Source organism: Carcharodon carcharias, chromosome 17 (assembly GCF_017639515.1).
Source record: "Carcharodon carcharias isolate sCarCar2 chromosome 17, sCarCar2.pri, whole genome shotgun sequence".
In the NCBI taxonomy this organism is placed as follows: domain Eukaryota; kingdom Metazoa; phylum Chordata; class Chondrichthyes; order Lamniformes; family Lamnidae; genus Carcharodon; species Carcharodon carcharias.
The window spans coordinates 31,071,662-31,099,048 of record NC_054483.1 but is presented as its reverse complement, the minus strand read 5'-3'; the positions used below and the strand labels follow the sequence as shown (position 1 = coordinate 31,099,048).

General features: G+C 51.3%; 1 protein-coding gene across 1 annotated transcript in view; it reads right to left on the bottom strand.

Annotated features, from left to right (window-relative positions):
- The window catches only part of sorbs3 (sorbin and SH3 domain containing 3), a 109,175-nt gene that overhangs the window by 75,040 nt on the left and 6,748 nt on the right, over window positions 1–27,387 (bottom strand). Inside the window, exons 2-9 of the mRNA XM_041210428.1 lie at window positions 15,882–15,950; window positions 14,230–14,490; window positions 11,182–11,251; window positions 10,705–10,817; window positions 9,785–9,848; window positions 8,556–8,597; window positions 7,247–7,340; window positions 6,391–6,505 (exon numbers count right to left, since the gene is read on the bottom strand). Coding sequence (XP_041066362.1) covers window positions 6,391–6,505; window positions 7,247–7,340; window positions 8,556–8,597; window positions 9,785–9,848; window positions 10,705–10,817; window positions 11,182–11,251; window positions 14,230–14,490; window positions 15,882–15,893 — 771 coding nt within the window. The 5' untranslated portion in view covers window positions 15,894–15,950. The remainder of the gene's footprint in view (window positions 1–6,390; window positions 6,506–7,246; window positions 7,341–8,555; window positions 8,598–9,784; window positions 9,849–10,704; window positions 10,818–11,181; window positions 11,252–14,229; window positions 14,491–15,881; window positions 15,951–27,387) is intronic.

Here is a 27,387-nt window from a genome sequence, read left to right as displayed (position 1 = left end):
AGGGAGGGACGCAGAGAAAGGGAGGGACGGACGCAGAGAGAGGGAGGGACGGACGCAGAGAGAGGGAGGGATGGACGCAGAGAGAGGGAGGGACGGACGCAGAGAGAGGGAAGGACGGACGCAGAGAGAGGGAGGGACGGATGGAGAGAGACAGAGGGACGGACGGAGAAAGACAGAGGGACGGACGGAGAGACAGAGAGGGACGGAGAGAGAGAGAGAGAGGGACGGAGAGAGGGGGGGGATGGAGAGAGAGGGGTGATGAAGAGAGAGGGGAATGGAGAGAGAGGGGAATGGAGATAGAGAGGGGATTGGAGAGAGAGGGATGGGGACAGAAAGAGGGATGCAGAGAGAGGGAGGGATGGAGAGAGAGGGAGGGATGGAGAGAGAGGGGGGCGGGAACAAGAGGGATGGGGAGGGAACAAGAGGGATGGGGAGGGAACGAGAGGGATGGGGAGGGAACGAGAGGGATGCGGAGGGAACGAGAGGGATGGAGAGAGTGAGAGGTGATGGAGAGAGAAGGGAATGGAGAGAGAGGGTGCAGAGAGAGGGGGATAGAGAGAGGGATGGGGACAGAAAGAGGGATGGAGAGAGAGGGAGGGATGGTGAAAAAGAGATGGATGGAGAGAGGGAGGGATGGAGAGAGAGAGAGAGAGACAGGGATAGAGAGAGGGAGAGTCAGGGATGGAGAGAGGGAGAAGGGTGGAGAGAGAGTGAGGGATAGAGAGAGAGTGAGGGATAGAGAAAGAGGGTTGGAGAGAGAGGGGGGGATGGAGAAAGAGGGGGGATGGAGAAAGAGGGGGGATGGAGAAAGAGGGGGGATGGAGAATGAGGTGGGATAGAGAGGGGGGTCTGGAGAGAGAGGGGGGATGGGGAGAGCGAGGGATGGGGAGAGCGAGGGATGGGGAGAGCGAGGGATGGGGAGAGCGAGGGATGGGGAGAGCGAGGGATGGGGAGAGCGAGGGATGGGGAGAGCGAGGGATGGGGAGAGCGAGGGATGGGGAGAGCGAGGGATGGGGAGAGCGAGGGATGGGGAGAGCGAGGGATGGGGAGAGCGAGGGATGGGGAGAGCGAGGGATGGGGAGAGCGAGGGATGGGGAGAGCGAGGGATGGGGAGAGCGAGGGATGGGGAGAGCGAGGGATGGGGAGAGCGAGGGATGGGGAGAGCGAGGGGATGGGGGAGAGCGAGGGATGGGGAGAGAGAGGGATGGAGAGAGAGAGGGATGGAGAGAGAGAGGGATGGAGAGAGATGGGTGACGGAGAGCGAGGGAGGGTGGGACAGAGAGAGAGATAGGGGGGACGGAGAGAGAGAGAGGGGGACAGAGAGAGAGAGGGGGACGGAGAGAGAGGGAGGGATGGAGAGAGATGGGGGACGGAGAGCGAGGGAGGGCGGGACAGAGAGAGAGAAAGGGGGGACGGAGAGAGAGAGAGGGGGACGGAGAGAGAGAGGGGGACGGAGAGAGAGGGGGGATGGAGAGAGAGGGGGGATGGAGAGAGACGGGGGATGGAGAGAGAGGGAGGGATGGAGGGGGAGGGATGGAGAGGGTGGGGGATGGAGAGAAAGGGGGATGGAGAGAGAGGGGTGATGTAGAGAGAAGGGGGATGGAGAGAGAAGGGGGATGGAGAGAGAAGGGGGATGGAGAGAGAGTGGGATGGAAAAAGAGGGGGGGATGGAGAAAGAGGGATGGAGAGGGAAAGAGAGGGATGGAGAGAGAGAGAGAGGCGATGGAGAGAGAGGGGAATGGAGAGAGAGGGGGTGCAGAGAGAGGGGGGGTGGATAGAGAGAGGGATGGGGACAGAAAGAGTGATGGAAAGAAAGGGAGGGATGGTGAAAAAAGAGGGATGGGGAGAGAGACAGCGATGGAGAGAGAGAGAGAGAGAAAGGGATAGAGAGAGAGGAATAGTCAGGGATGGAGAGAGAGAAGGGTGGAGAGCGAGAGTGAGGGATAGAGAGAGAGAGAGAGGGATGGAGAGAGAGAGAGAGAGATGGAGAGAGAGAGAGAGGGATGGAGAGAGAGAGAGGGATGGAGAGAGAGAGAGGGATGGAGAGAGAGAGAGGGATGGAGAGAGAGAGAGGGATGGAGAGAGAGTGAGACGGAGAGAGAGCGAGATGGAGAGAGAGCGAGACGGAGAGAGAGCGAGACGGAGAGAGAGCGAGACGGAGAGAGAGCGAGACAGAGAGAGAGCGAGACAGAGAGAGAGCGAGACGGAGAGAGAGGGAAAGAGGGGTGGAGAGAGAGAGAGACATGGATGGAGAGAGAGAGAAGGATGGAGAGAGAGAGGGACGGAGAGAGAGAGGGGGACGGAGAGACGGGGGGACGGACAGACAGGGGGGACGGACAGACAGGGGGGACGGAGATAGAGGGGGGACGGAAGGAGAGGGGGGACGGAGAGAGAGGGGGGACGGAGAGAGAGGGAGGGACGCAGAGAGAGGGACGGACGCAGAGAGATGGAGGGACGCAGAGAGAGGGAGGGAGGGATGCAGAGAGAGGGACGGATGCAGAGAGAGGGACGGACGCAGAGAGAGGGACGGACGCAGAGAGAGGGACGGACGCAGAGAGAGAGAGGGAGGGACGGACGGAGAGAGAAGGACGGACGGAGAGAGAGGGAGGGAAGCAGAGGGAGGGACGGACGCAGAGGGAGGGAGGGAGGGACGCAGAGAGAGAGAGGGACGGGCGCAGAGAGAGGGAGGGACGGAGGGACGCAGAGGGAGGGACGGTCGCAGAGAGAGTGAGGGAGGGACGCAGAGGGAGGGAGGGATGGACGCAGAGAGACAGAGAGGGACGGACGCAGAGAGAGGGAGGGATGGACGCAGAGAGAGAGAGGGAGGGACACAGAGAGAGGGAGGGAGGGACACAGAGAGAGAGAGAGGGACGGATGCAGAGAGAGGGAGGGACGGACGCAGAGAGAGGGAGGGACGGACGCAGAAAGAGGGAGGGACGGACGCAGAGATAGGGAGGGAGGGATGCAGAGAGAGGGAGGGATGGACGCAGAGAGAGAGAGGCAGGGATGCAGAGGGAGGGAGGGATGGACGCAGAGAGAGGGAGGGAGGGACAGAGAGAGAGGGAGGGACGCAGAGAGAGGGAGGGTGGGACGGAGAGAGAGGGAGGGATGGAGGGACGCAGAGGGAGGGACGGACGCAGAGAGAGTGAGGGAGGGACGCAGAGAGAGGGAGGGAGGGACGCAGAAAGAGGGAGGGACTGACGCAGAGAGAGGGAGGGAGGGACGCAGAGAGTGGGAGGGATGGACGCAGAGAGAGAGAGGGAGGGATGCAGAGGGAGGGAGGGAGGGACGCAGAGAGAGGGACGGACGCAGAGGGAGGGACGGACGCAGAGGGAGGGATGCAGTGAGAGGGAGGGAGGGACGGAGAGAGAGGGAGGGACGCAGAGAGATGGTGGGACGGGCGCAGAGAGAGGGAGGGACGCAGAGAGAGGGAGCGAGGGACGCAGAGAGAGGGAGGGACGGATGGAGAGAGAGGGAGGGACGGAGAGAGAGGGAGGGACGGAGAGAGAGGGAGGGACGGAGAGAGAGGGAGGGAAGCAGAGAGAGGGAGGGACGCAGAGAGAGGGAGGGAGGGACACAGAGAGAGGGAGGGACGCACAGAGAGGGAGGGACGCACAGAGAGGGAGGGACGCACAGAGAGGGAGGGACGCACAGAGAGGGAGGGAGGGACGCAGAGAGAGGGAGGGACGGACGGAGAGAGAGGGAGGGATGGAGAGAGAGGGAGGGAGGGACGCAGAGAGAGGGAGGGAGGGACGCAGAGAGAGGGAAGGACGGACGCAGAGAGAGGGAAGGACGGACGCAGAGAGAGGGAGGGACGGACGCAGAGAGAGGGAGGGACGGACGCAGAGAGAGGGAAGGACAGACGCAGAGAGAGGGAAGGACGGACGCAGAGAGAGAGAGGGACGGACGCAGAGAGAGGGAAGGACGGACGCAGAGAGAGGGAGGGAGGGACGCAGAGAGAGGGAGGGAGGGACGCAGAGAGAGGGAGGGAGGGACGCAGAGAGAGGGAGGGACGGACGCAGAGAGAGAGAGGGAGGGACGCAGAGAGAGGGAGGGACGGACGCAGAGAGAGGGAAGGACGGACGCAGAGAGATGGAGGGACGGATGGAGAGAGACAGAGGGACGGATGGAGAAAGACAGAGGGACGGACGGAGAGAGAGAGAGGGACGGAGAGAGAGAGAGAGAGAGGGACGGAGAGAGGGGGGGGATGGAGAGAGAGAGGGGTGATGGAGAGAGAGGGGAATGGAGAGAGAGGGGAATGGAGATAGAGAGGGGATTGGAGAGAGAGAGGGATGGGGACAGAAAGAGGGATGCAGAGAGAGGGAGGGATGGAGAGAGAGGGAGGGATGGAGAGAGAGGGGGGGCGGGAACAAGAGGGATGGGGAGGGAACAAGAGGGATGGGGAGGGAATGAGAGGGATGGAGAGAGTGAGAGGTGATGGAGAGAGAAGGGAATGGAGAGAGGGGGTGCAGAGCGAGGGGGATGGATAGAGAGAGGGATGGGGACAGAAAGAGGGATGGAGAGAGAGGGAGGGATGGTGAAAAAGAGATGGATGGAGAGAGAGAGGGATGGAGAGAGAGAGAGAGAGAGACAGGGATAGAGAGAGAGAGAGTCAGGGATGGAGAGAGGGAGAAGGGTGGAGAGAGAGTGAGGGATAGAGAGAGAGTGAGGGATAGAGAAAGAGGGATGGAGAGAGAGGGGGGGATGGAGAAAGAGGGGGGATGGAGAAAGAGGGGGGATGGAGAAAGAGGGGGGATGGAGAAAGAGGGGGGATGGAGAAAGAGGTGGGATAGAGAGGGGGGTCTGGAGAGAGAGGGGGGATGGGGAGAGAGAGGGATGGGGAGAGCGAGGGATGGGGAGAGCGAGGGATGGGGAGAGCGAGGGATGGGGAGAGCGAGGGATGGGGAGAGCGAGGGATGGGGAGAGCGAGGGATGGGGAGAGCGAGGGATGGGGAGAGCGAGGGATGGGGAGAGCGAGGGATGGGGAGAGCGAGGGATGGGGAGAGCGAGGGATGGGGAGAGAGAGGGATGGGGAGAGAGAGGGATGGGGAGAGAGAGGGATGGGGAGAGAGAGGGATGGAGAGAGAGAGGGATGGAGAGAGAGAGGGATGGAGAGAGAGAGGGATGGAGAGAGAGAGGGATGGAGAGAGATGGGGGACGGAGAGCGAGGGAGGGTGGGACAGAGAGAGAGATAGGGGGGACGGAGAGAGAGAGAGGGGGACAGAGAGAGAGAGGGGGACGGATAGAGAGGGAGGGATGGAGAGAGATGGGGGACGGAGAGCGAGGGAGGGCGGGACAGAGAGAGAGAAAGGGGGACGGAGAGAGAGAGAGGGGGACGGAGAGAGAGAGGGGGACGGAGAGAGAGGGGGGATGGAGAGAGAGGGGGGATGGAGAGAGAGGGGGGATGGAGAGAGATGGGGGATGGAGAGAGAGGGGGATGGAGAGAGAGGAGGGATGGAGAGAGAGAGTGATGTAGAGACAGAGAGGGGGATTGGGAGAGAGACAGAGGGGGATGAAGAGAGTGAGGGGGTGTTGGAGAGAGATGGGGGGATGAGGTGAGAGCAAAGGACGAATACAGCGGGGGTGAGACAGCAGGGGAGAGATGGGGGGGGCGTCGAGACAGTGCTGGGGGAACAGACAGAGCAGGGAGGCAGGGAGGGGGTAGACAAAGCGAGTTAGGCAGAGCGGGTGTGGGGGGAGGGGGAGGCAGATGGGGGGTGGCAAAGCGGGGAGACGGTGGTGGGGCAGAGCCGGGGAAGAGACAAAGGGGAGGTGGGGGATGGCAAAGCAGGGAGACCGGGGTTGGGGGGGACGACACCGAGGGGGTGGGGGAGGCAGCAAGAGGTGGGATGGGAGAGAGATGGTGGGAGGTGGTTGGGGTGCTGACAGTGATGGGGTGACAGTTGCGGGGGACAGACCGGGGGGGAGTGGGGGGGGGGGGGGGGAAGGGGGGCATAGAAGGGGGCGAGATACAGATGGGGAGATTTGATGGGGGGAGAAATTGGGGAAGATAGCGAGAGGGATTTAGAGAAGAATTGGGAGAGGGAAAGATTAAGACTGGGAGAGAAAGAGAGAGGGAGGGATAGAGGGATAGGTATACGAGAGACCGAAAGAGGGATGAATAGTGAATGAGAGAGGGAAAGTGTGGGATAGAGAGAGGGGTGGCTAAAGAGATAGGGAGAGAAAGGGGGAGAAGGGGAATTGGATAGAGAGAGAGAGGGAGAGAGAGAGAGAGATGGATACAGTGTGGGATAGAGAGGACAGAGAGTAAGAGATATATATATATATATATAGAGAGAGATAGATACAGAGAGAAATGGATCGAGAGAGGGATAGGCAGTGATTGAAGTGAGAAATCGAGTCAGTGAAACACAGAGAGAAGGAACTGACCTGTTGCTCAGGCTCCTGGGCTGTGCAGTCCTGTGGCTCATAGTTGAAGATGCTCCTGTGCTGAGCCTGCAGCCTGTGGCCTTCACTCTGCACCCCTCTAAGTTCTAGCTCCTTCCTACAGTCCAGAAAGGAAATGCCAAATGAAATCTTCTGGTTGCTCAGGGGGATGAGAGCTGAGTAGAGCTGACTCTGAGTGTTTCTTGGTGAAACTCCACATCCCACAACATGTTGAGACTCCAGTCTGTGGCTGGACTGAATACAAACACATCGCTCACATTCCACACACACTATTTCATCGTTCACTCACAGCAAAGAAAGCAACATCTTCTTGCAGCTCTCTCTATTCTAACAGCTTGTCCTGCATGGATTCTGAAAGGGAACTTGGCCTCTATGCCTCCTCTTTCTGTGGGCGTGAACACAGGATCGAGGGGAGGCCATTTAACCCCTTTGTGTGATTGAGGCAGAATGGGAGGAAAAGGGAGAGGGAAGAAGGCCAAGGAGGGAATGGCATAGGGGAAGTGAGAGTCTTGCCACAGTCTCCATTAGCTACAGGGTCCGTATGTCTCATCCCTGGTTTGGGGGCATTGTGCTGTTGAAGGATTGCTACTGAGAAAAGGAGCACTCAGGCAGAATGGCCTGAGTTATCTCTGGAGCTTAACCCTCAATCTAATTTCATCTGGAGTAAACTTCCCACCCCGTTATGTCTGGCCTCTTCAGTAATGTTCATTCGACAACACAACAGACAGAATGACAGCGGCTGTCATTTGAAAGGAATTTGTGTTTGGCAAAGGGAGGAGAAATTAACCCTTCCTGTTCTGAATCTCCAGTGATATCAAACTTCACCATCATTGCTTACCAGTGGCTCAGGGTGAAATCTGGCTGCAGAATATCAGATTCTGGAACCTCCACTTCTGTCAAACCATGAGGCAGGTCACTTGAGAGGGACTCTCCTGAAAGAGAAAAGGCCGAAATAGGGATCAAGGCCAATATCTCGTTCCACAGGGGTCATGCCCAGAACTGCTCACAGTATTCTGCATGTTATCTACCCAGGGCTTTGTTTCGCTGAACAATGACTTCTAAGGCCTTGAATTCTGGGCCTGCTGAGGTAAAGGCCAGCATTCCATTCACCTTTTCGATCATTTTCTGTACCTATCACGACATTTCAATAATCTATATGCCTGGACCGCCACTGTTTTGAGCTTTTTCCTTTCATAAAATATCCTGTTTGATGCTTTTTAGGTCCAAGTGGATGACCTCACATATTTATAGAGTTGGCACAGTGTTGCCCATTCACTTAATCTATCAATATCTCTTTGTCATGTCAAACTTCTATCCACACTGCCTACAACACTGCATGTCCCTGCGTCATTGGCAAATATTGACATTGCTGAAAAGTTGAAGCTTTTTGTTTAGCACTCATCAGGACAAAATTACAAGAATACCACATTTCAAAGGGAACAACAATTTATACTGCCTGAGAAAAGGGTACTGATTGGTTGGCAAGTCGACTCTGATTAATCAAGTCGTTGCCATGAAGAATGCACCATGGAACAGTTGTCCTTCACAAGGGTCACAAAACAACAATATTCATCCCATCCACTCCGTGCTGGTGTTTATCCTGAATCCATTGTACCCATCTTGTTCCCATATTCCTTGATCCTCCTTTCCTTCAGGTGCTTATCTAACCTGTTCTTAAATATTGCCCTGGTAGCTGCTCCAAAAACAAACTCTGGGGGTGAATTCCACAGGCTCACAACTCTCTGTATAAAAAAACTTCTCCCTGGCTTGTCTTAAATCTCTTTTATCAAATGTGTTATGTGACCAATGCTGAGTTTGCAAGTCACATCCACATCCCCAGAACAAATAAAACTAAACATGACAACCCTGAGCTAAAATCCACAAAAAAGCTTTCACCAAATACAATGGGTAGGAGCATAGGAAGGGGAGGAGGCTGTTCAGATTCTCAAGCCTGTTGCACAGCAACAGGAGGAGGCCATTCAGCCCTTCAAGCCTGTTCTGACAGTCAATCAGATCATGGTGGATCTGCGCCTCAACCTCATTTACCCATCTTTATTCCACTTCCCCTCCATGAATCAATCAATTTCAGCCTTGAACACTGGAATGAGGTTGGCAAGTTTTAAAGTGCAATGTATCAGGAAACTTACTGTCTGACTGGTCTGTGACATCATAGGTGCCAAATTCATAACCTGGAGTAAAACATTAATCAATTCAATCTGACATTTTATTGTGAAATCAGCAAAATAGCAATTCAACTCAGAAACAACTTTGATTTATATAGCCCCTTTCACATCCTCAGGGCATGCAATGCCCCTCCAAGCTCTCTCAAATCTCATCCCCTGGAATCCCCTCCCCCCAGGGAATCCACAGCTCCAGGAATCTCCTCCCACAGTAATCCCCTCCCTCAGAAATCCCCCCCCCTCAGGAATCTCATTGCCCAGGAATCCCTTCACCCCAAAATCCATTCCATCAGGAATCTTGTCCCACAGCAATCTATTCCCTCAGGAACCCCCCTCCCCCCGGAATCTCCTCCCCCAGAATCACTCCACCCCAGGGAATCCACACCTCCAGGAATCTTGTCCCACAGTAATATACTCCCTCAGAACCTCCTCTCCCTGGAATCCACTCGCTCAACAGTTCCCACCCCTGGAATCCCCTCCCCCCTGGAATCCCCTCCCTCAGGGAAAGCTTTTGTCCCTCAATATTCCGCAAGAAGGATTTTCTTTAATAAGCCAATCAACAAAGCCCAGAATCAAAGTTCAGCTGTTTCATGATTTTAATATTCCCAGATAACACCAGTTGTGACTCGGTGGGTTGCATTCTCAACTCTGAGTCAAAGGCTTGTGGATCCAAACACCAATGCAAACAGTTGAACACAAAACCTCAGCCAACACACCCAGTGTCAGTGACGGGGTGCTGCTCTGTCGGAGGTGCCATCTTTGAATGAGAAGTTAAGTTGAGGCCCATCTGCCCTCTTGGGTGATGTAAGGACCCCATGGCACTACTGAACAGGGGAATTCCATCCAGTATCCTGCTCAATATTTATCCCTGACCCATGAACAAAGATGATCGAGTAATTTTTCATGTCTATTTGTGGGAGCTTGCTGAGAGCAAATTGGCTGTGAAGTGTTCAGGATGTTATGATTGGGAAGGGTGTTGTATGAATGCCAGTCTTTCTTTCTACTTTTAGACCTCAGCCTCCCACCGTGACTGTCTCCTCCACCTCCTCTCGCCAACCCCTTTCATCCTCCCACCTCCTCTCTTTTCCCTCATACTTCTCCCCTATTTTACCCTGCTTCTCCCGTCCCATTGCCCTCTTCTCCCTTCTCGTCCATCCACACTCTACGGGGCCCTGAGAGCAATGATGAGCAGTTACCTGTGGGTCTACTGTGAATTTGTTGAAACATTCTCTTGTACCAATCCCTTGGCTTGTTCACACTCTGCTCAAAACACAGGAAGAGTCAGACGAGTGAGTGAGAGAGAGAGAGAGAGAGAAAAAGAAACAGCTCCAGCAAGCATGCAGACTCTGATGACATGAGTCAGGGTCTAGCACAATCTCTGCATCTTTGCCATTTCTGGAAAACAGAACAGGAACCTTTACTCACAATATCTGATGCAGGAACAAAACTGTGCCAAAATACATTCACCTTTCACTCAGGATTGCTGATAAGATTCATTGCTCATAGCTATGAAAGGAACGTCACGCAAAATCTTATTCAAATTCAAGTCCATTGCTGATAACAAACGGTACTGGGATTGCCTTCCACAAAGGTTTTGACATATATTTTGGGAGATAGTTTCATGCACTGAGCATTTCCATTGAGTCTCCCTGTACAGGTGGTATCTCAACAGGGACATCTCCCCGACAAGGGAATTGGGAATAGGCAGGAATTCAAATCCTGGGATTGGGAACAGGCAATAATACAGAGTCTGGGGGATTGGGAACAGGCAGTAATCCCGAGTCTGGGGGACTGGGAAGAGGCAGTAATCCCGAGGTTGGGGGATTGGGAAGAGGCAGTAATCCCAAGTCTAGGGATTGGGAACTGGCAGTAATCCAGAGTCTGGGGGATTGGGAACAGGCAGTAATCCCAAGTCTGGGGGTTTGGGAACAGGCAGTACTCTAGAGTCTGGGGGATTGGGAACAGGCAGTATTTCAGAGTCTGTGTTCAGTGTTTCAAGTGGGTGGTTTTGCTCTGAGTCTTGTAAAGTACCTTGTGTTTGTCCTGCTGACTGTACCTTCATGAAATACAGAGTCACAGTGAGTCAGTAACTTTCTAGCTCAGTATCTTCACTTACCGGCCTGGAAGCTATAGGCATTCCCACTTCATCCATTGGACCAACACCGTCGTACTTTATCCAGATCTTTTCCCGTCGAGCTCTACTTTCATCCTGAGCTGTTCCAGTATCCACTACAATAGAGTTTGGGACAAATTGTACATAAACCAGAGTAATGCTCCTTCTACACTGTCCCCATCAAACACTCCCAGGGCAGGTACAGCGCAGGGTTAGATACTGAGTAAAGCTCCCTCTATACTGCCCCATCAAACACTCCCAGGGCAGGTACAGCGCAGGGTTAGATACAAAGTAAAGCTCTCTCTAAACTGTCCCCATCAAACACTCTCAGGGCAGGTATGGTACGGGTACATAGTAAAGGTCCCTCTTCCTCTGAAATGTTAGGTGCAATTAGATAGCCCTGTTTTGTGTGCTGACACTGTATTATCTCTCTCCCCTTACACACTTTGTTCGGAGTTTGATGTGTAAATGATGACTTACCCCTGGGATGATGGGTGAGTGCTGCATCTGGACATCCAGAGTGTCTTTTAATTCCATTGATCAGGGGGACCTGAGGGAATAGGGGGAGGAGGGAGAGAGAAAGGAGAGGGAGAGCGTGAGAGTGGATAGAGAGAGGGGGAGAGAGAGGGAGGGGGAGAGAGGGGGAAGGAAGAGAGAGGCGGGAGAGCACAAGATGTGGGGAGAGAAAGAGGGGAGAGGGGCAAGAGAGAGAGGAGGGCAGAGAGAGAGCGGGGTCAGAGAGGAAGGGAGAGAGGGGGGGAAGGAGAGAGAGGGGGAAAGAGAGAGAGAGGGGGAAAGAGAGAGAGGGGGAAAGAGAGAGAGGGGGAAAGAGAGAGGGGGGGAGGAGAGAGAGGGGGGGAGGAGAGAGAGGGGGGAAGGAGAGGGGGAAGGAGAGAGAGGGGGAAGGAGAAAGAGGGGGAAGGAGAGAGAGGGGAAGGAGAGAGAGGGGGAAGGGAGAGAGAGAGGGACGGGAGAGAGAGGAAGGGAGAGAGTGATAGAGGGGGAGAATGTGAGAAGGGGAGAGAGAGGAGCAAGGATGGGGCAGAGAGAGGGAGGGTGAGGGAGGAAATTAGAGAGAGAGGGAGGAAGAGATAGGAAGGGGGAGCAAGAGTGGAAGGGAGAGAGAGGGAAAGGGGGGAAGGAATGGTAAGAGGGAGATGAAGGGAGAGAGATGAAGAGAGAGATAGAGAGATGAATGGAGGGAGAGAGATGAAGGGAGAACACAATAGCAAGGGGAGAGATAGATGGAGGAAGGGAGAAGGAGAGAGGGAGGCAGGGAGAAAGGCAAAGAAAGTGAGTGTGAGAGAGGAAGGGGGAATGATGAAGGGAAGGAGAGAGAGATGAAGGGAAAGAGGGAGGAAGGGAGAGTAAGAGTGGGGGGCGAGAGAGCAAGAGGGAGAGAGAGAGAGAGGGGCGAGGGAGAGAGAGAGAGGGGCGAGGGAAAGAGAGAGAGGGGTGAGGGAGAAAGAGGGGGGAGAGAGGGGGAGAGAGGGAAAGAGAGAGAGAGAAAGAGAGAGGGTGAGCAAGGGAGAGAGAAAGAGAAGAGAGTGAGAGAGATGAAGGGAGAGAAAGGTGAAGGGAGAGAGGAGGAAGGGAGAGAGAGGGGAAGGGGAGGACAGAGAGAGGGGGAGGGAGAGAGAGTGGGGAGTGAAAAGGAGAAGAAAGAGAGAGGGTGGGGTGGGAGAGAGGGGAGAGAGAGAGGGAGGTAGGGAGAGGGAGACAGAGGGAGGAAGGGAGAAAGATAGGAGTGAAAAAGAAGGCAAAGAAAGGAGAGGGCAGAGAGAGAGGGGCAGGGATGAGAGGGAGCGACAGGAGAGAGAGAGAAAGGGGAGAGCGATGGACAGATCCATCAAATAGAGGGCAGATGGGGGTGGGGAAGGAGATGAGGGAAAGAGGGGGAAAAGAGAGAGAACAGAGAGAGAGAGAGAACGTGTAATGTGCAGAAACAAATGAAAAGCAGAGGGAGAGTGGATACCGAAAGACATATTGTGAGAGAGCAAGATTGAGAGATAGGAGAAACAGAACAAAGGGAGAGGGAAGGACAGGTACACAAGGGGAAAGAGGGAATGATATGCAGACAGCAGAAAGAAAAGCAAAAGAATAAAAAGAGAGAATGTGAGCCAGATTATGTGAAGTACTAACAATTGAAAAACAGAGACCCCTGGTTCACACCTCCCAAAGCACATCTCCAGATTTACTAACTGTTTTGGTACCAGCACGGTGGAAGCAAAGACAGAATCACACCTTAATATAGTGAGGTACAGCCCACAGTAAAGGCCTTGTATTCACGAATACTGTACCCCAGTGTATGACAGCAACAGAACTGTGCCCAACATAGAATCACAGGTGGTTATAGCACAGAAGGAGGCCATTCAGTCCATCATGTTTGTGCTGGCCCTCTACTAGAGCAATTCACCTCATGCCACTGCCCTGCTTTCTCTCCATAGCCCTGCACATCCTTCCTTTTCTGATAATAATCTAATTCCCTCTTGAATGCCTTGGTTGACTCTGCCTCCACCACACTCTCAGGCAGTGCTTTCCAGATCCTAACCACTCGCTATGTGAAAAAGGTTATCCTCATGTCTCCACTGCTTCTTTTGCCAGTCACCTTAAACCTGTGCTATCTGGTTCCCGATCCTCCCAACAATGGGAACTTTCTCCCTACCCACTTTGTCCAGACCCTTCATGCTTTCTCATACCTCTCCAAATCTCCTTTCAACCTTCTCTTCTCCAAGGAGAACATTCCGAGTTTCTCCAATCTATCTCCATGACTTAAGTTCCTCATCCTTGGGACTATTCTTGTGAATCTCTCTAATGCCTTCACATCCTTCCTGAAGTGTGGTTCCCAGAATAGGACTCAATCCTCCAGTTGAGGTTGAACCAATGTTTTACACAAGTTAAACATCACTTCCTTGGTTTTGAACTCTGTGCCCCTATTCATAAAGCCCAGGATGCCACATGTCTTATCAACCATACTCTCAACCTGGCCTGCCACCTTTAATGATTTATGCACACACACACGCAGACCCTTCTGCTCCAGCACCTCATTTAGAGTGGTACTCTTTATTTTATATTGTCTTTCTGTGTTTTACCTACCAAAATGAATCATTTCACACTTCTCTGCATTAAATTTTGCCTGCCACTTGTCCACCCATTTAACCAAGCTGTCTAGGTCCTTTTGATGTTCTCCATCTACACTATTCTCCTCACTGTACAATACTTCCAAGTTCTGTATCAGCCACAAATTTTGAACTTGTGCCCTGTACATCAAGGTCGAGGTGAATAAACATATGTCTGGAAGAGCAGGGGTCCTTATACTGACCCATGAGCAGCTCCACTATAAGCCTTTCTCCAGTCAAAAAAACATCCATGAGCCAATACTCTGCTTCCTGTCACTCAGCCAATTTCATATCCATGTCACTGCTGTCCCTTTGATTCCTGAGCTCTAACTTTGCTCCTAGATACTGTAAGCCAGTGTTATACAGGGACAAGCCTGTTGCCAGAGGTACTGCAGCCTGAATTCATTACCATCACAGGCTCCAATGGTTCATTCCAACCATTGATGGCGGTTTCTGGAGTTGAGAGGAGCTCAGTGGTCAGCTGATTCTGAAGGTGAGAAGGGATGAAGTCTTTCAGTGCGGGAGAATTGATGGAGTCAGACGGGGGAGTTGTTACATCTTTCAGTGGTGGCGGAGTCCTCTTCCGGAATGTCCCACTCGGTTGCTCTGCCAGCTGGACGCTTGTGTGCTTGGAAACCAGGAAGATTTTGGGCTGGAATATGGGACCATCCTGAGGGAAACAAGGATCATAGACAGGATGAGTGTTGACAAGAGTCTGTAGCACCTCCTGCACCACAACCCATGGGAGAGACTTGTGATCAAAGGTGCTGACCTTGAAGGAGGCTCCTGGGTGTTGCTATCTTTCATTGTCCTGGAGGACCAGGAATTAAAAATTACTCAGTCCATAATACAAGCCAATGCTCTCAGGCAGTACTGAGGGAGTGCTGCACTGTCAGAGGTGCCATCTTTTCGCTGAGTCATTAAACTGAGGCCCTGGCTGCCTACCATGTAGATGTAAAAGAAGAGCAGGTGAGTACCTCACCGTGTCTCAGGCATTATTTATCCCCTAACTAACTTCACTTAAAAACAGACTATTTGGCTTTTGTTGCTTGTGCGATCTTTCTGCTGAAATTCGCTGTTGCATGTCCTACAATACAAAAATGAATGCACTTCAAAAATTATTTAATTGGTTTAGTTTAAGGCGAGGCTGTGAAAGGCAAGTCTTATTTTTACAGGACCTTGGTGTGAGTAATGCAAGAATCAAATCAGGAAGGATTTTTAAAAATGTACTTTTTTCATTTTCTTTGACATAAATTAACTTCATACAAATGATCGGAGATGTTGAGTAACTAAGTGAAAACATACGGCTGGTTGGAGGTGGCAGAGCATGTGATCACACATCCCATGATACTTGCAACCAGTGTTGAATGGCCCCCTCCTCTTCCTATGCAACAGGCTGAAGGGGCTCAATGGCCTCTTCCTGCCTGTTCCTCGAGGAGTATGGGAGAGACTTAGATGGACAGGCAGCATGCTTTACCAAGAGATCCCAGGGAATGGGTTCAGGGCTGTGTTGGGTCAGTCATATGGTTAAAAGACGAGGTAAATGAACAAATGTTGTTAGCAAACTGGAAGCTTGTGTTTTCCAAGGTTGCCCATTACAGGATGATGGCAATGAGAAGGGATCAGAGTACAGTATGAAGCATTGAAAGGAGACAGGACAGAGAGTCTAAATTCCAACACAGTGGTGATGACAGGAGAAAGAGTGTTGAATGGAGAATTAGGAAATTCAAACTGAGAAAAGGGCAAAGATCAGAGGAAAGAACAAAGTAGAGAGACAGAAGAAAGCTGCTGGACTGTCAAAGGACAAAGCTCATTCCCAGTGAGTGAGAGACAGGCTTGTACTGAGAGACAGGGGTCAGTGACCGACACAACTATACTCTCAAAGTTCAGAATTAAATTGCAAACACAACAGTATTCAGCACGGTCCAACAACATTCAAGCCTGGGACTGGAAGTGGCAGTGTACATTCAGGAGAAGGTTAAAACAAATTATTGTCTTTATCAGTGTGGAGTGACACCAGTTAATGACTGTTTTGGCCTTGGTTACAAGAGGTCCACTTACCGTTGACTCCATTCTGTCAACTGTGGGGAATGTTTGCTTCAGTTCCAGACCCCAGCTTCCTTTACAGATCTATACAGAGGGACATTGAAGGGTTAAATGTGAGAACATGACAGCTAGTCACATGCTTCAGGCCCATGAACTTGTTTACCCTCTTCCCCAACCACATTCAAAGACAAATCAGACACAGTAAAGGAAACTAACAGCAGAAAAACTAAAGCACCCAGACAGACACACTGACTGCCCTAAAGGTCCCATTGCCCAGCTCAGCCTCTGCTCAGTTACTTAATCCCAGTCACTACAGCTCACATAATATAAACCAGCAAACTAACAAGGTGCTTGTGAATCCAACTGGTGTTGTTACCCTGTAACTCAAAGTCCTCTTTCAGTGTCGTGGAAACATATGCTTAAGTGTCACACCGACAGACACCAGTCACTGTGTGTATACATTCTGAATGTGCTCAGATGTAAAGACTTTACCAGGAGTTCCCAGGCTGAACACACACTGTTGGCAATGTGATATATTCATAAGCCTCAGAGCAGCAGAAGTGAATCTAAAAAACAATCTGCCACCTCTGGATCTCCCACTCCATGACCATGAACCTGCATTCCAGTAATGGCCTTCAATCCAGAAAAAGTGTCCAATTCAATATGGCAGGCAGAGTGCAGTCAAAATTCATCTCAGTAAGTTCAAAGCGAGCACACCAAAGCTGATGTTTATCCATGTGTGCGCACACACATTCACACACTGACACACACACTGACCCACAGACACATGGACACGAACATACTGACACACACAGCGATCTGCACACACTAACATACTGACACTCACACTGATCCACACACATAAACATATTGACACTGACACAGAGACACATACACATACAAGCACATTGACACAAAGTGATTCTTACACACACACGAACATACTGATACGAATGGTGACTCATACACACACGTGAGCGTAGTGACACAGTGATTTATACACACACGAACATACTGATTAAAAAGTGATTCATACACACACAAACATACTGACACAACAGTGATTCATACACACACGAACATACTGACACAAACAGTGATTCATACACACACACACATGCACAATCTCAAACCCTCCATTCTTCAAAATAATCTCTGCTGCGATTGGGATTCACAGCGTAAAACAGATGCTTCTGACTGACTATGTAAGATTATTAAGCTAAGAAACAGGGGCTGTTATTAGGGAGGGTGGGAATTTGGTTGGAGGATTTGTTTCAACAGTTCTCCACACTCTTGACATAATCTGAGGCTCTCCCACCAGAAATGCTGTATCTCCCTGATGGTGAGTTGGTGATCATCATCAGCATAGAAAAGAGATCCGCATCAGAGTGTAAACATCAACTCTCCCACTCAGTCAGTTTATCAACTACTACGAATGAGAAAGTTACTTCTGAGCCTGCTCTCAAACTGATGAGGATACAGTGAAGAAGACTGGATTCTGCAGTTTCTAATAGATCGTGCCTTGCAACCAGACAGATTTGATAACCACACAAGCAAGCACTCCTTGTTAGCTGGACCATTCGAAGAGGGTCTCTGTGCACCAGGCATGTTAGCACAGGACAGGGGCACAGTGAGCAACAACCTTTAGTTTTGATTTCACACCTTCCTGGTGAAGCAACCTAACAATTCTAAAGATGAAGAAAATCACTGAGATTCTCCTTTCCAATATCCAGTTGTTCTATCAGCTTTAATGGAGAAAAATTCCTCTTAAATGAACATGCAACTTCCAGAAAACATTTTACATGCATTAAATGAAGATGTGAGCTCTACATTTTTGGGACATTTTCCACCAAAGTTGCTCTGTAAAGGACCAATGACCTTTGCAGATTACAATAATTTAAAAATACATCAACCCTGTGGTGAACTTAATTAATAGAGTTAGCATTGAGAGGAACTGACGTAGATGTTAAGATGCATGATGATTAGTAGGATTGGGATATGCTCAATCAGGACCTAGAGGTTATTAATACTTTGCAACAATGAAAGAATTTTCTAATTAAATGACTGACTCAGTGTAATTATTGAGTTAGTGGCTGACTGAATGCACAATTATTACTGACAGAAATTAGTAATGGATTAAGTTGCTGCTTCAATTTAGTCATTAATCTCTTTGCAAGTTCTTTGCAAAGAGAAGTTGAAAAATCCATTTATCGCTTGCTGGAAATTACAGAGTTGTTCAATGCAACTGATGATGAATAAAGTGCTTCAGATGATAAATCAATAACCTGAAGTGTTAAAATGGACCCATGTTATCAGACATGGGAGATTAGCATAGTCTTTTAACAGGGTCTCTTTCTAGTTGAACCAAACCACCAGGAGCCAGCTGTACCTCCAGTCATAGTGACTCTAACATTGTACAAAACAAGACTGCAATCCATCTGGCCTGTCCCGAACTCCCTGACACTCTGACCAATTGGTCATCCACCCTAATGTCTCCTTCTGTGGTTCTGTGTCACGTTTTGTTTAGTAATATTTCTATGAAGCTGTACTGCAGCAACTCCCCAAGGCTCCTTCAACAGCAACTTTCAAATCCACGATCTCTACTACAAGAAGGATAAGGGCAGCAGATGCATGGGAATACCACCACCTGCAAGTTCCCCTCCAAGCCACAAACCATCCTGACTTGGAAATATATCGCCGTTTCTTTACTGTCACTGGGTTAAAATCCTGGGACTCCCTCCCGAACAGCACAGTGGGTGTACCTACACCATATGGACTGCAGCAGTTCAAGGAGGTAGCTCACCACCACCTTCTCAAGGGCCATTAGGGATGGGCAATAAATGCTGGCCCAGCCAGTGATGCTCACATCCCATGGTAGAATTTAAAAAAAAATGCCTTGATACATTTTCCAAGGTCAAGGAGCTATATAAATACAAGTGATTGTTCTGAAATCTAAACTGTTGAGTGTTCAAAATACCCAGTGAAGTCCCAGGTCTTTGGGTGAAGCTGAAGCCTTGAAAGAAAAACTTGAACAATTGAATGAAAAGATGCCAAGATGATTCAATAGGTAAGCTGAATCATTTATTTGTTTTAAAATCACATGTTGGGTATGATAACATTTTAGTTGGTGAAAGTTTCCAAGCTTTTACATACTTCTGAAGGATTGCCGCTCGGGGATAAAAACAAACACAGATCTACAGGCTGTCCATCTCACTGCTGGTCCTGGCTACATCACAGCAGTGACCACACTTTACTTCAAAAGGAATTGATTATTTATGAAGTGCATGTGAAGTGATTAAGTGGACAGGAATACAAATGTGCTTTCCTCAGTCAAATCAGCTCATTAGACATCGGTCTCTCTCTCTCTCATAAACTGGCTGGGTCATTTGGGCAGCTTACCATAGGCTCACACAGTTAATTAACATCCCTCAACTCCTGGGTGCACAACATTCTTCACTCTGTGGCCCAGTCTCCTAGCTGTAGGATGGGACACAACTCATTCTGAGGGCAGCACGAAAGGATTATACTGTCAACTGACCAGAAGAACGAAATTATCAGGAAGGAGGCAGGTTCGGTGACAGATGAAAGCATTAACTAGTCCACACTGTAAATTGCAGGGTCAAGCAAAGAATATCATAGGGCTGTTCAGGGTTACTGACTGATTAACCCTGAAATACAGGGTTACTGACTATATATTCAGAGTTAAGAGGGCAATTGGCTTAATCTTTGTATTCCACTGTTGATTAAAGGTTTAAAACAGTATATTACAGATATCTTCCTGTATTTCAGTGTTGTCTCTGAATTTCACAGGGTTAATACCGTCTTTCAGGGGGAATACTGTGTATTACAAGGTTCATACTGTGTATTCCAGGGTTAATACTGATTATTAGAGCGATGGGGATTGAGGGGCGACTTGATAGAAGTTTACAAAATTATGAGTGGCAGGAACAGAGTAGATAGAAGCTTTTTCTCAGGGTGGAAGAGTCAATTACTAGGGGACATAGATTTAAGGTGAGAGGAGAAAACTATACAGGAGATGTGTGGGGCAAGTTTTTATGCAGAGGGTACTGAGTGTCTGGAATTTGCTACCAGAGGAGGTGGTGGAAGCAGGTACGATAGTGGTGTTTAAGAGGCAGCTTGACAAATACATGAATAGGATGGGAATAGAGGGATACGGACCCCCAAAGTGCAAAATGTTTTAGTTGATGGGCAACATGATTGGTGCAGGATTGGAGGGCCGAAGGGCCTGTTCCTGTGCTGTACTTTTCTTCATTCTTTGTATTACAGGGCTAATTCTGTGTTTTTCAGGAGTAATACTGATCATAATGAAGTTAACAGTGTATATTACAGGGTTAATTCTGTGTATTACTAATTATTCCAGGTTTAATGTTGTGTATGCCAGGTTTAATGTTGTGTATGCCAGGTTTAATACAGTGTATTCCAGGTTTAATACGGCAAATTTCAGAAGAAATAGTCGATTAATACAGGCGGCCCTGTGAAGTTACTCAGTGGCTGACACACTGCATTCAACATGTTAATGTAGTGTGTACTGTTTCTCGCTGAGCCTCAGTCATAAGCTCGAGCAGCCACTGCTTGGATCCGGGAATTGTGTGCCATTTTCCAAATGGCCAATATTACTCAGTCTTTTCCATTACACTGAGCCAAACCACTCACTCCCCTGTTGCTAAAGGCCTTTGCTATCTTGGAGAGAGGAGGGGGTGGGTTGATGAAAGACTGCGTTACACTAGTGTGTACCCAGTCCTCTCTCCAGATCAGTGGCGAGTGTTAGGAAACACAGACAGAATTTACATTTTTATAGGGCCTTTCACAGCCTCTGCAAGTCTCAAAACTCTTTACAGCCAATGAAGTACTTTTTAAAGTGCATTCACTGTTTGTATGTAAGAAATGCAGCAGCCAATTAGTACACAGCAAGCTCCCACAAACAGCAATGAGATAATAACCAGATAATCTGATTTAGTGATGGTAGTTGAGAGAAAACAGAGTGCACTCCCCTGCTCTTCTTCTAAATAGTGCCATACTGTCTTTTACATCCACCAGAGAGGGTAGCCAACGCCTCACAGCTGACCCTCTGACAGTGCAGTGCCTACTCAGCACTGACCCTCTGACCATACAGCACTCCCTCGGTACTGACTCTCTGACGGTGCAGCACTTCCTCGGTGCTGACCCTCTGAGGGTGCAGTGCTCCCCTCAGTACTGACCCTCTGGCGGTGCGGCGCTCCCGCAGCACTGACCCTCTGGCGGTGCGGCGCTCCCTCAGCACTGACCCTCTGGCGGTGCGGCGCTCCCTCAGCACTGACCCTCTGGCGGTGCGGCGCTCCCTCAGCACTGACCCTCTGGCGGTGCGGCGCTCCCTCAGCACTGACCCTCTGGCGGTGCGGCGCTCCCTCAGCACTGACCCTCTGGCGGTGCGGCGCTCCCTCAGCACTGACCCTCTGGCGGTGCGGCGCTCCCTCAGCACTGACCCTCTGGCGGTGCGGCGCTCCCTCAGCACTGACCCTCTGGCGGTGCGGCGCTCCCTCAGCACTGACCCTCTGGCGGTGCGGCGCTCCCTCAGCACTGACCCTCTGGCGGTGCGGCGCTCCCTCAGCACTGACCCTCTGGCGGTGCGGCACTCCCTCAGCACTGACCCTCTGGCGGTGCGGCACTCCCTCAGCACTGACCCTCTGGCGGTGCGGCACTCCCTCAGCACTGACCCTCTGGCGGTGCGGCACTCCCTCAGCACTGACCCTCTGGCGGTGCGGCACTCCCTCAGCACTGACCCTCTGGCGGTGCGGCACTCCCTCAGCACTGACCCTCTGGCGGTGCGGCACTCCCTCAGCACTGACCCTCTGGCGGTGCGGCACTCCCTCAGCACTGACCCTCTGGCGGTGCGGCACTCCCTCAGCACTGACCCTCTGGCGGTGCGGCACTCCCTCAGCACTGACCCTCTGGCGGTGCGGCACTCCCGCAGCACTGACCCTCTGGCGGTGCGGCACTCCCGCAGCACTGACCCTCTGGCGGTGCGGCACTCCCGCAGCACTGACCCTCTGGCGGTGCGGCACTCCCGCAGCACTGACCCTCTGGCGGTGCGGCACTCCCGCAGCACTGACCCTCTGGCGGTGCGGCACTCCCGCAGCACTGACCCTCTGGCGGTGCGGCACTCCCGCAGCACTGACCCTCTGGCGGTGCGGCACTCCCTCAGCACTGACCCTCTGGCGGTGCGGCACTCCCTCAGCACTGACCCTCTGGCGGTGCGGCACTCCCTCAGCACTGACCCTCTGGCGGTGCGGCACTCCCGCAGCACTGACCCTCTGGCGGTGCGGCACTCCCTCAGCACTGACCCTCTGGCGGTGCGGCACTCCCTCAGCACTGACCCTCTGGCGGTGCGGCACTCCCTCAGCACTGACCCTCTGGCGGTGCGGCACTCCCTCAGCACTGACCCTCTGGCGGTGCGGCACTCCCTCAGCACTGACCCTCTGGCGGTGCGGCACTCCCTCAGCACTGACCCTCTGGCGGTGCGGCACTCCCTCAGCACTGACCCTCTGGCGGTGCGGCACTCCCTCAGCACTGACCCTCTGACAGTGCAGCACACCCTCAGTCCTGACCCTCTGACAGTGCAGCACTCCCTCAGTCCTGACCCTCTGGCAGTGCGGCACTCCCTCAGCACTGACCCTCTGGCAGTGCGGCACTCCCTCAGCACTGACCCTCTGGCAGTGCGGCACTCCCTCAGCACTGACCCTCTGGCAGTGCGGCACTCCCTCAGCACTGACCCTCTGGCAGTGCGGCACTCCCTCAGCACTGACCCTCTGGCAGTGCGGCACTCCCTCAGCACTGACCCTCTGGCAGTGCGGCACTCCCTCAGCACTGACCCTCTGGCAGTGCGGCACTCCCTCAGCACTGACCCTCTGGCAGTGCGGCACTCCCTCAGCACTGACCCTCTGGCAGTGCGGCACTCCCTCAGCACTGACCCTCTGGCAGTGCGGCACTCCCTCAGCACTGACCCTCTGGCAGTGCGGCACTCCCTCAGCACTGACCCTCTGGCAGTGCGGCACTCCCTCAGCACTGACCCTCTGGCAGTGCGGCACTCCCTCAGCACTGACCCTCTGGCAGTGCGGCACTCCCTCAGCACTGACCCTCTGGCAGTGCGGCACTCCCTCAGCACTGACCCTCTGGCAGTGCGGCACTCCCTCAGCACTGACCCTCTGGCAGTGCGGCACTCCCTCAGCACTGACCCTCTGGCAGTGCGGCACTCCCTCAGCACTGACCCTCTGGCAGTGCGGCACTCCCTCAGCACTGACCCTCTGGCAGTGCAGCACTCCCTCAGCACTGACCCTCTGGCAGTGCAGCACTCCCTCAGCACTGACCCTCTGGCAGTGCAGCACTCCCTCAGCACTGACCCTCTGGCAGTGCAGCACTCCCTCAGCACTGACCCTCTGGCAGTGCAGCACTCCCTCAGCACTGACTCTCTGGCAGTGCAGCACTCCCTCAGCACTGACTCTCTGGCAGTGCAGCACTCCCTCAGCACTGACCCTCTGGCAGTGCAGCACTCCCTCAGCACTGACCCTCTGGCAGTGCAGCACTCCCTCAGCACTGACCCTCTGGCAGTGCAGCACTCCCTCAGCACTGAACCTCTGGCAGTGCAGCACCCCCTCAGTCCTGAACCTCTGACCCTGCAGCACTCCCTTAGCACTGATCCTCCGACAGTGCAGCACTCCCTCAGTCCTGACCCTCTGACAGTGCAGCACTCCCTCAGTACTGACCCTCTGACAGTGCAGCACTCCCTCAGTCCTGACCCTCTGACAGTGCAGCACTCCCTCAGTCCTGACCCTCTGACAGTGCAGCACTCCCTCAGTCCTGACCCTCTGACAGTGCAGCACTCCCTCAGTCCTGACCCTCTGACAGTGCAGCACTCCCTCAGTCCTGACCCTCTGACAGTGCAGCACTCCCTCAGTCCTGACCCTCTGACAGTGCAGCACTCCCTCAGTACTGACCCTCTGACAGTGCAGTGTTCCCTCAGAACTGCACTGGGAGTGTCAGTCAAGATTAGGTGCTTAAGTTTCTTGTGTGGGACTTGAAGCCATGACCTTAGAGTGAGGATTCGACTGGTCTTGATCATTATGCCTGACACAGTTGATTAGCTGCAACTGCCTACAATCCAGAAACGATGTTGGGAGATGCATCAGCTAGCAGGTGCGAGGCCACACTTTGCTGTCCTGCCACACTTCAAACAATTCACAGCTCAAACTGCAATTTGATTATTAGTTCAAGTTATTGGCACACAGTTAACCAAAAAGTGTCTTCAGCCCACAGCAATCCCAATCTTGCAAACTAGGTAACTAATTAATCTATATTAACTTATCACCACATCATTGCCCACTAAACAGCTGATATCTCATGAAGGCATTGACAATTGATAAAGGGGAACTTGTAGATGTGGCATACTTAGATTTCCAGAAGGCATTTAACAAGGTGCCACATCAAAGATTACTGCACAAACTAAGGTGGAGGGGGTAACATACTAACATGGATAAAGGATTGGTTAGCTAACAGGGAGCAAAGAAGAAGGATAAATGCATCTTTTCCAGGTTAGCAAGCTGTAACTCCTGGAGTTCCACATGGAACAGTGCTGAACTATTTATGATCTACATGAATGACCTGGATGAGAAAACTATATGTATTGTAGGTAAATTTGCAAATGACGCAAAGATAGGTAGAAGAGAAAGTTGCAAGGAGGACATAAGGAGTCTGGAAATGGACATAGACAGGTTAAATGAGTGGGCAGAAATTAGACAAATGGAGTATAATGTGGGAAAATGTGAACTTGTCCACTTTGTCAGGAATAATAGAAAAATAATGTGATATTTAAATAGAGAGAGATTGTAGAACTCTGAAGTACAGAGGGATCTGACTGTCCTGGTACACAAATCACAAAAAGTTAATATGCAGGTAGAGTAAATCATTAGAAGGCAAATGGGATGTTGGTGTTTATTGCAAGGGGAATGGAATATAAAAGTAGAGAAGTTTTGCTACAGTTATACAGGGTGTTGGTGAGACCACATCTGGAGTACTGTGTACAGTTTTGGTCTCCTTACTTAAGGAAGGATCTAATTGCATTTGAAGCAGTTCACAGAATGTTCGCTTTAAAAGTAAGGGGTCTCCCAGTAAAGACAGAGATGAGGGGGATTTTTTTCTCTCAGAGGGTCATTAGTCTGTGAAACTCTTTTTTCCCCGAAAGAGCAATGGAGGCTGGGTCATTGAACATTTTTAAGGCTGAGTTAGATAGATTACTGATTGACAAAGGGTTTCGGAGGTAGACAGGAAAGTGGAGTTAAGACCACAAATCAGATTATCTATGATCTTGTCAAATAGCAGGGCATACTCGAGGAGCTGAATGGCCTACTCCTTTGCTGAATCGTATTTATATTTGTTTAACAGCATCAGACTAAGAGTCATTACTGAGCATTTTTTTGCACACACTGAAATATTTACAATCAAACCCCCTGAGACTATTAGATCGCAGTCTGTAACTCACTCTGGGGTCTGTATTATTCTAAATATAAACCCCAACTCCATGCCCCCCACCCCTGAACCCCTTGATTAAATTCCAGTCTGTAACTCACGCACAGGTATGTTATTCCACAGATAACCCATCCAAAATCACGCCTTACTTTCCAGCCTGTAACTCACTCCTAGATATCTGTTATTCTATAGAAAAAAACCAGCAAAATCCTCAATCAGATTCCAGACTGTAGCTCATTTCTGGGTATCTGTTATTTTTTATATTAACCCTCACCAAACACCTTGATTAGATTCCAGCCTGTCACTCACTCCGGGAATCTGTTATTCTATGTTTAAACCGCTGCCCCCCTAAACACCCCGTCGACCCGAACCTCTTAATTAGATTCCACTCACTCACTCGTGGGTATCTGTTATTCTATATATAAACTACCCAAAACTCCCCAATTAGATTCCAGTCTGTAACTCACTCCTGGGTATCTGTTATTGTATATATAAAATCCCCCAACCTACCACTACACTCCCCACGAATTAGGTTCCAGTCTGTAACTCACTTCCAAACTCTCTCTGTACCCTTGGGCTAGTTAAGAGTTAAAGCAGAGACTGCCAGTTCACTGGGATTTGTGTGTCCACTCAATGTTGTGCTGCTGTAGCTCGAGGGATCAGTGACTCACTCTCAGTTCCTGTGCAGCCTCTGAGCTGTTCCTGGCAACAACTCCACTCAAACTTCACAAAGTGTGAAGTCCCCGCTTTGTTGGAGAGAGCCGTGGCTGTGAGTGGGATCGAGAATAAGGCAGGTCCTCAGGCCCCAGCACTACTATTGATAGATGCGGGTAGTAGTGAGAGGGAGAATTAGGCAAAGGGCAGGAGTGTAATTCATGGACAGTTGTTAGCTGCATAACTGGTCTTATTGTATGGGGCTCACGTAAGCTGCATGCAAGAGGCTCCTTATAAAAAGAGCATCGGGTTTAATCTTTACACAGGCACTGAAGTGTGTGTGACATCAATCAAGGCAGGATGATGGCAGTACCGAGGGGGTGGAATGGCACAATGAATGGGGTGGGGAAGAGATGGACGAGGAGTGGAGAGAGTGTGCTGGGGAGTGGAGTAGGTGGGTTGGTCTGAGGGATGAACAGGGACTCACCTGCAACAAAAACAGAAAATGCTGGAAAAACTCAGCAGGTCTAGCAGCATCTGAGGAGAGAGAAACAGAATCAGCGTTTCGAGTCTGTATGACCCCTCTTCAGAGCTGAAATTCTCCTGTTCCTGATTACTACTGGAATGCAGACCAAGGGAAGACAGGATTGGACACCTAATGTGCTGCCTCTCTAGAAGTCCAATATCCAAAATCAAGGCGCTTGATAAAGATGGTTATATGAGCTGGTGGATTGGGGAGAAGCTGTCAAAGTACTACCTTGGGAGAAGAAAATCCTTTTATGGAACAGGTTTAATGGAGCAGGTAGAGGCTCTCCTTCTCTCTCTGCTGTTCCATCCAGTGCTGTGATTTGGAAGTCATATCCAAAAGGGTGTCAGTTATGGCTCAGCGAGAACCCAGAGTTGAACACTTATGGGTACAAGTCCCACATAAGAGACTTGAGCATATAATGCAGGTGGACACTACTAATGTCAGTACTGAGGGAGCGCACTACTGTCAGAGGATCAGTACTGAGGGGGGTGCTGCACTATCAAAGGGTCAGTACTGAGGGAGTGCTGCACTGTCAGAGGGTCAGCGTTGAGGGTGCACTGCACTGTCAGGGGGTCAATACTGAGGGAGTGCTGCACTGTCCATGGGTCAGTACTGAGGGGGGTGCTGCACTGTCAGAGAGTCAGTACTGAGGCAGTGCTGCATTATCAGGGGTTCAGTACTGAAGGAGTGCTGCACTGTCAGAAGTGTTGTCCATTGGATGAGACATCAAACCGAGGCGCCATCTTCTTTCTTAGGTGGTTGTAAAAGATCCCATGGTACTATTTTGAAGAGGAGCAGAAAGTTTTCCCTGGTGTCCTG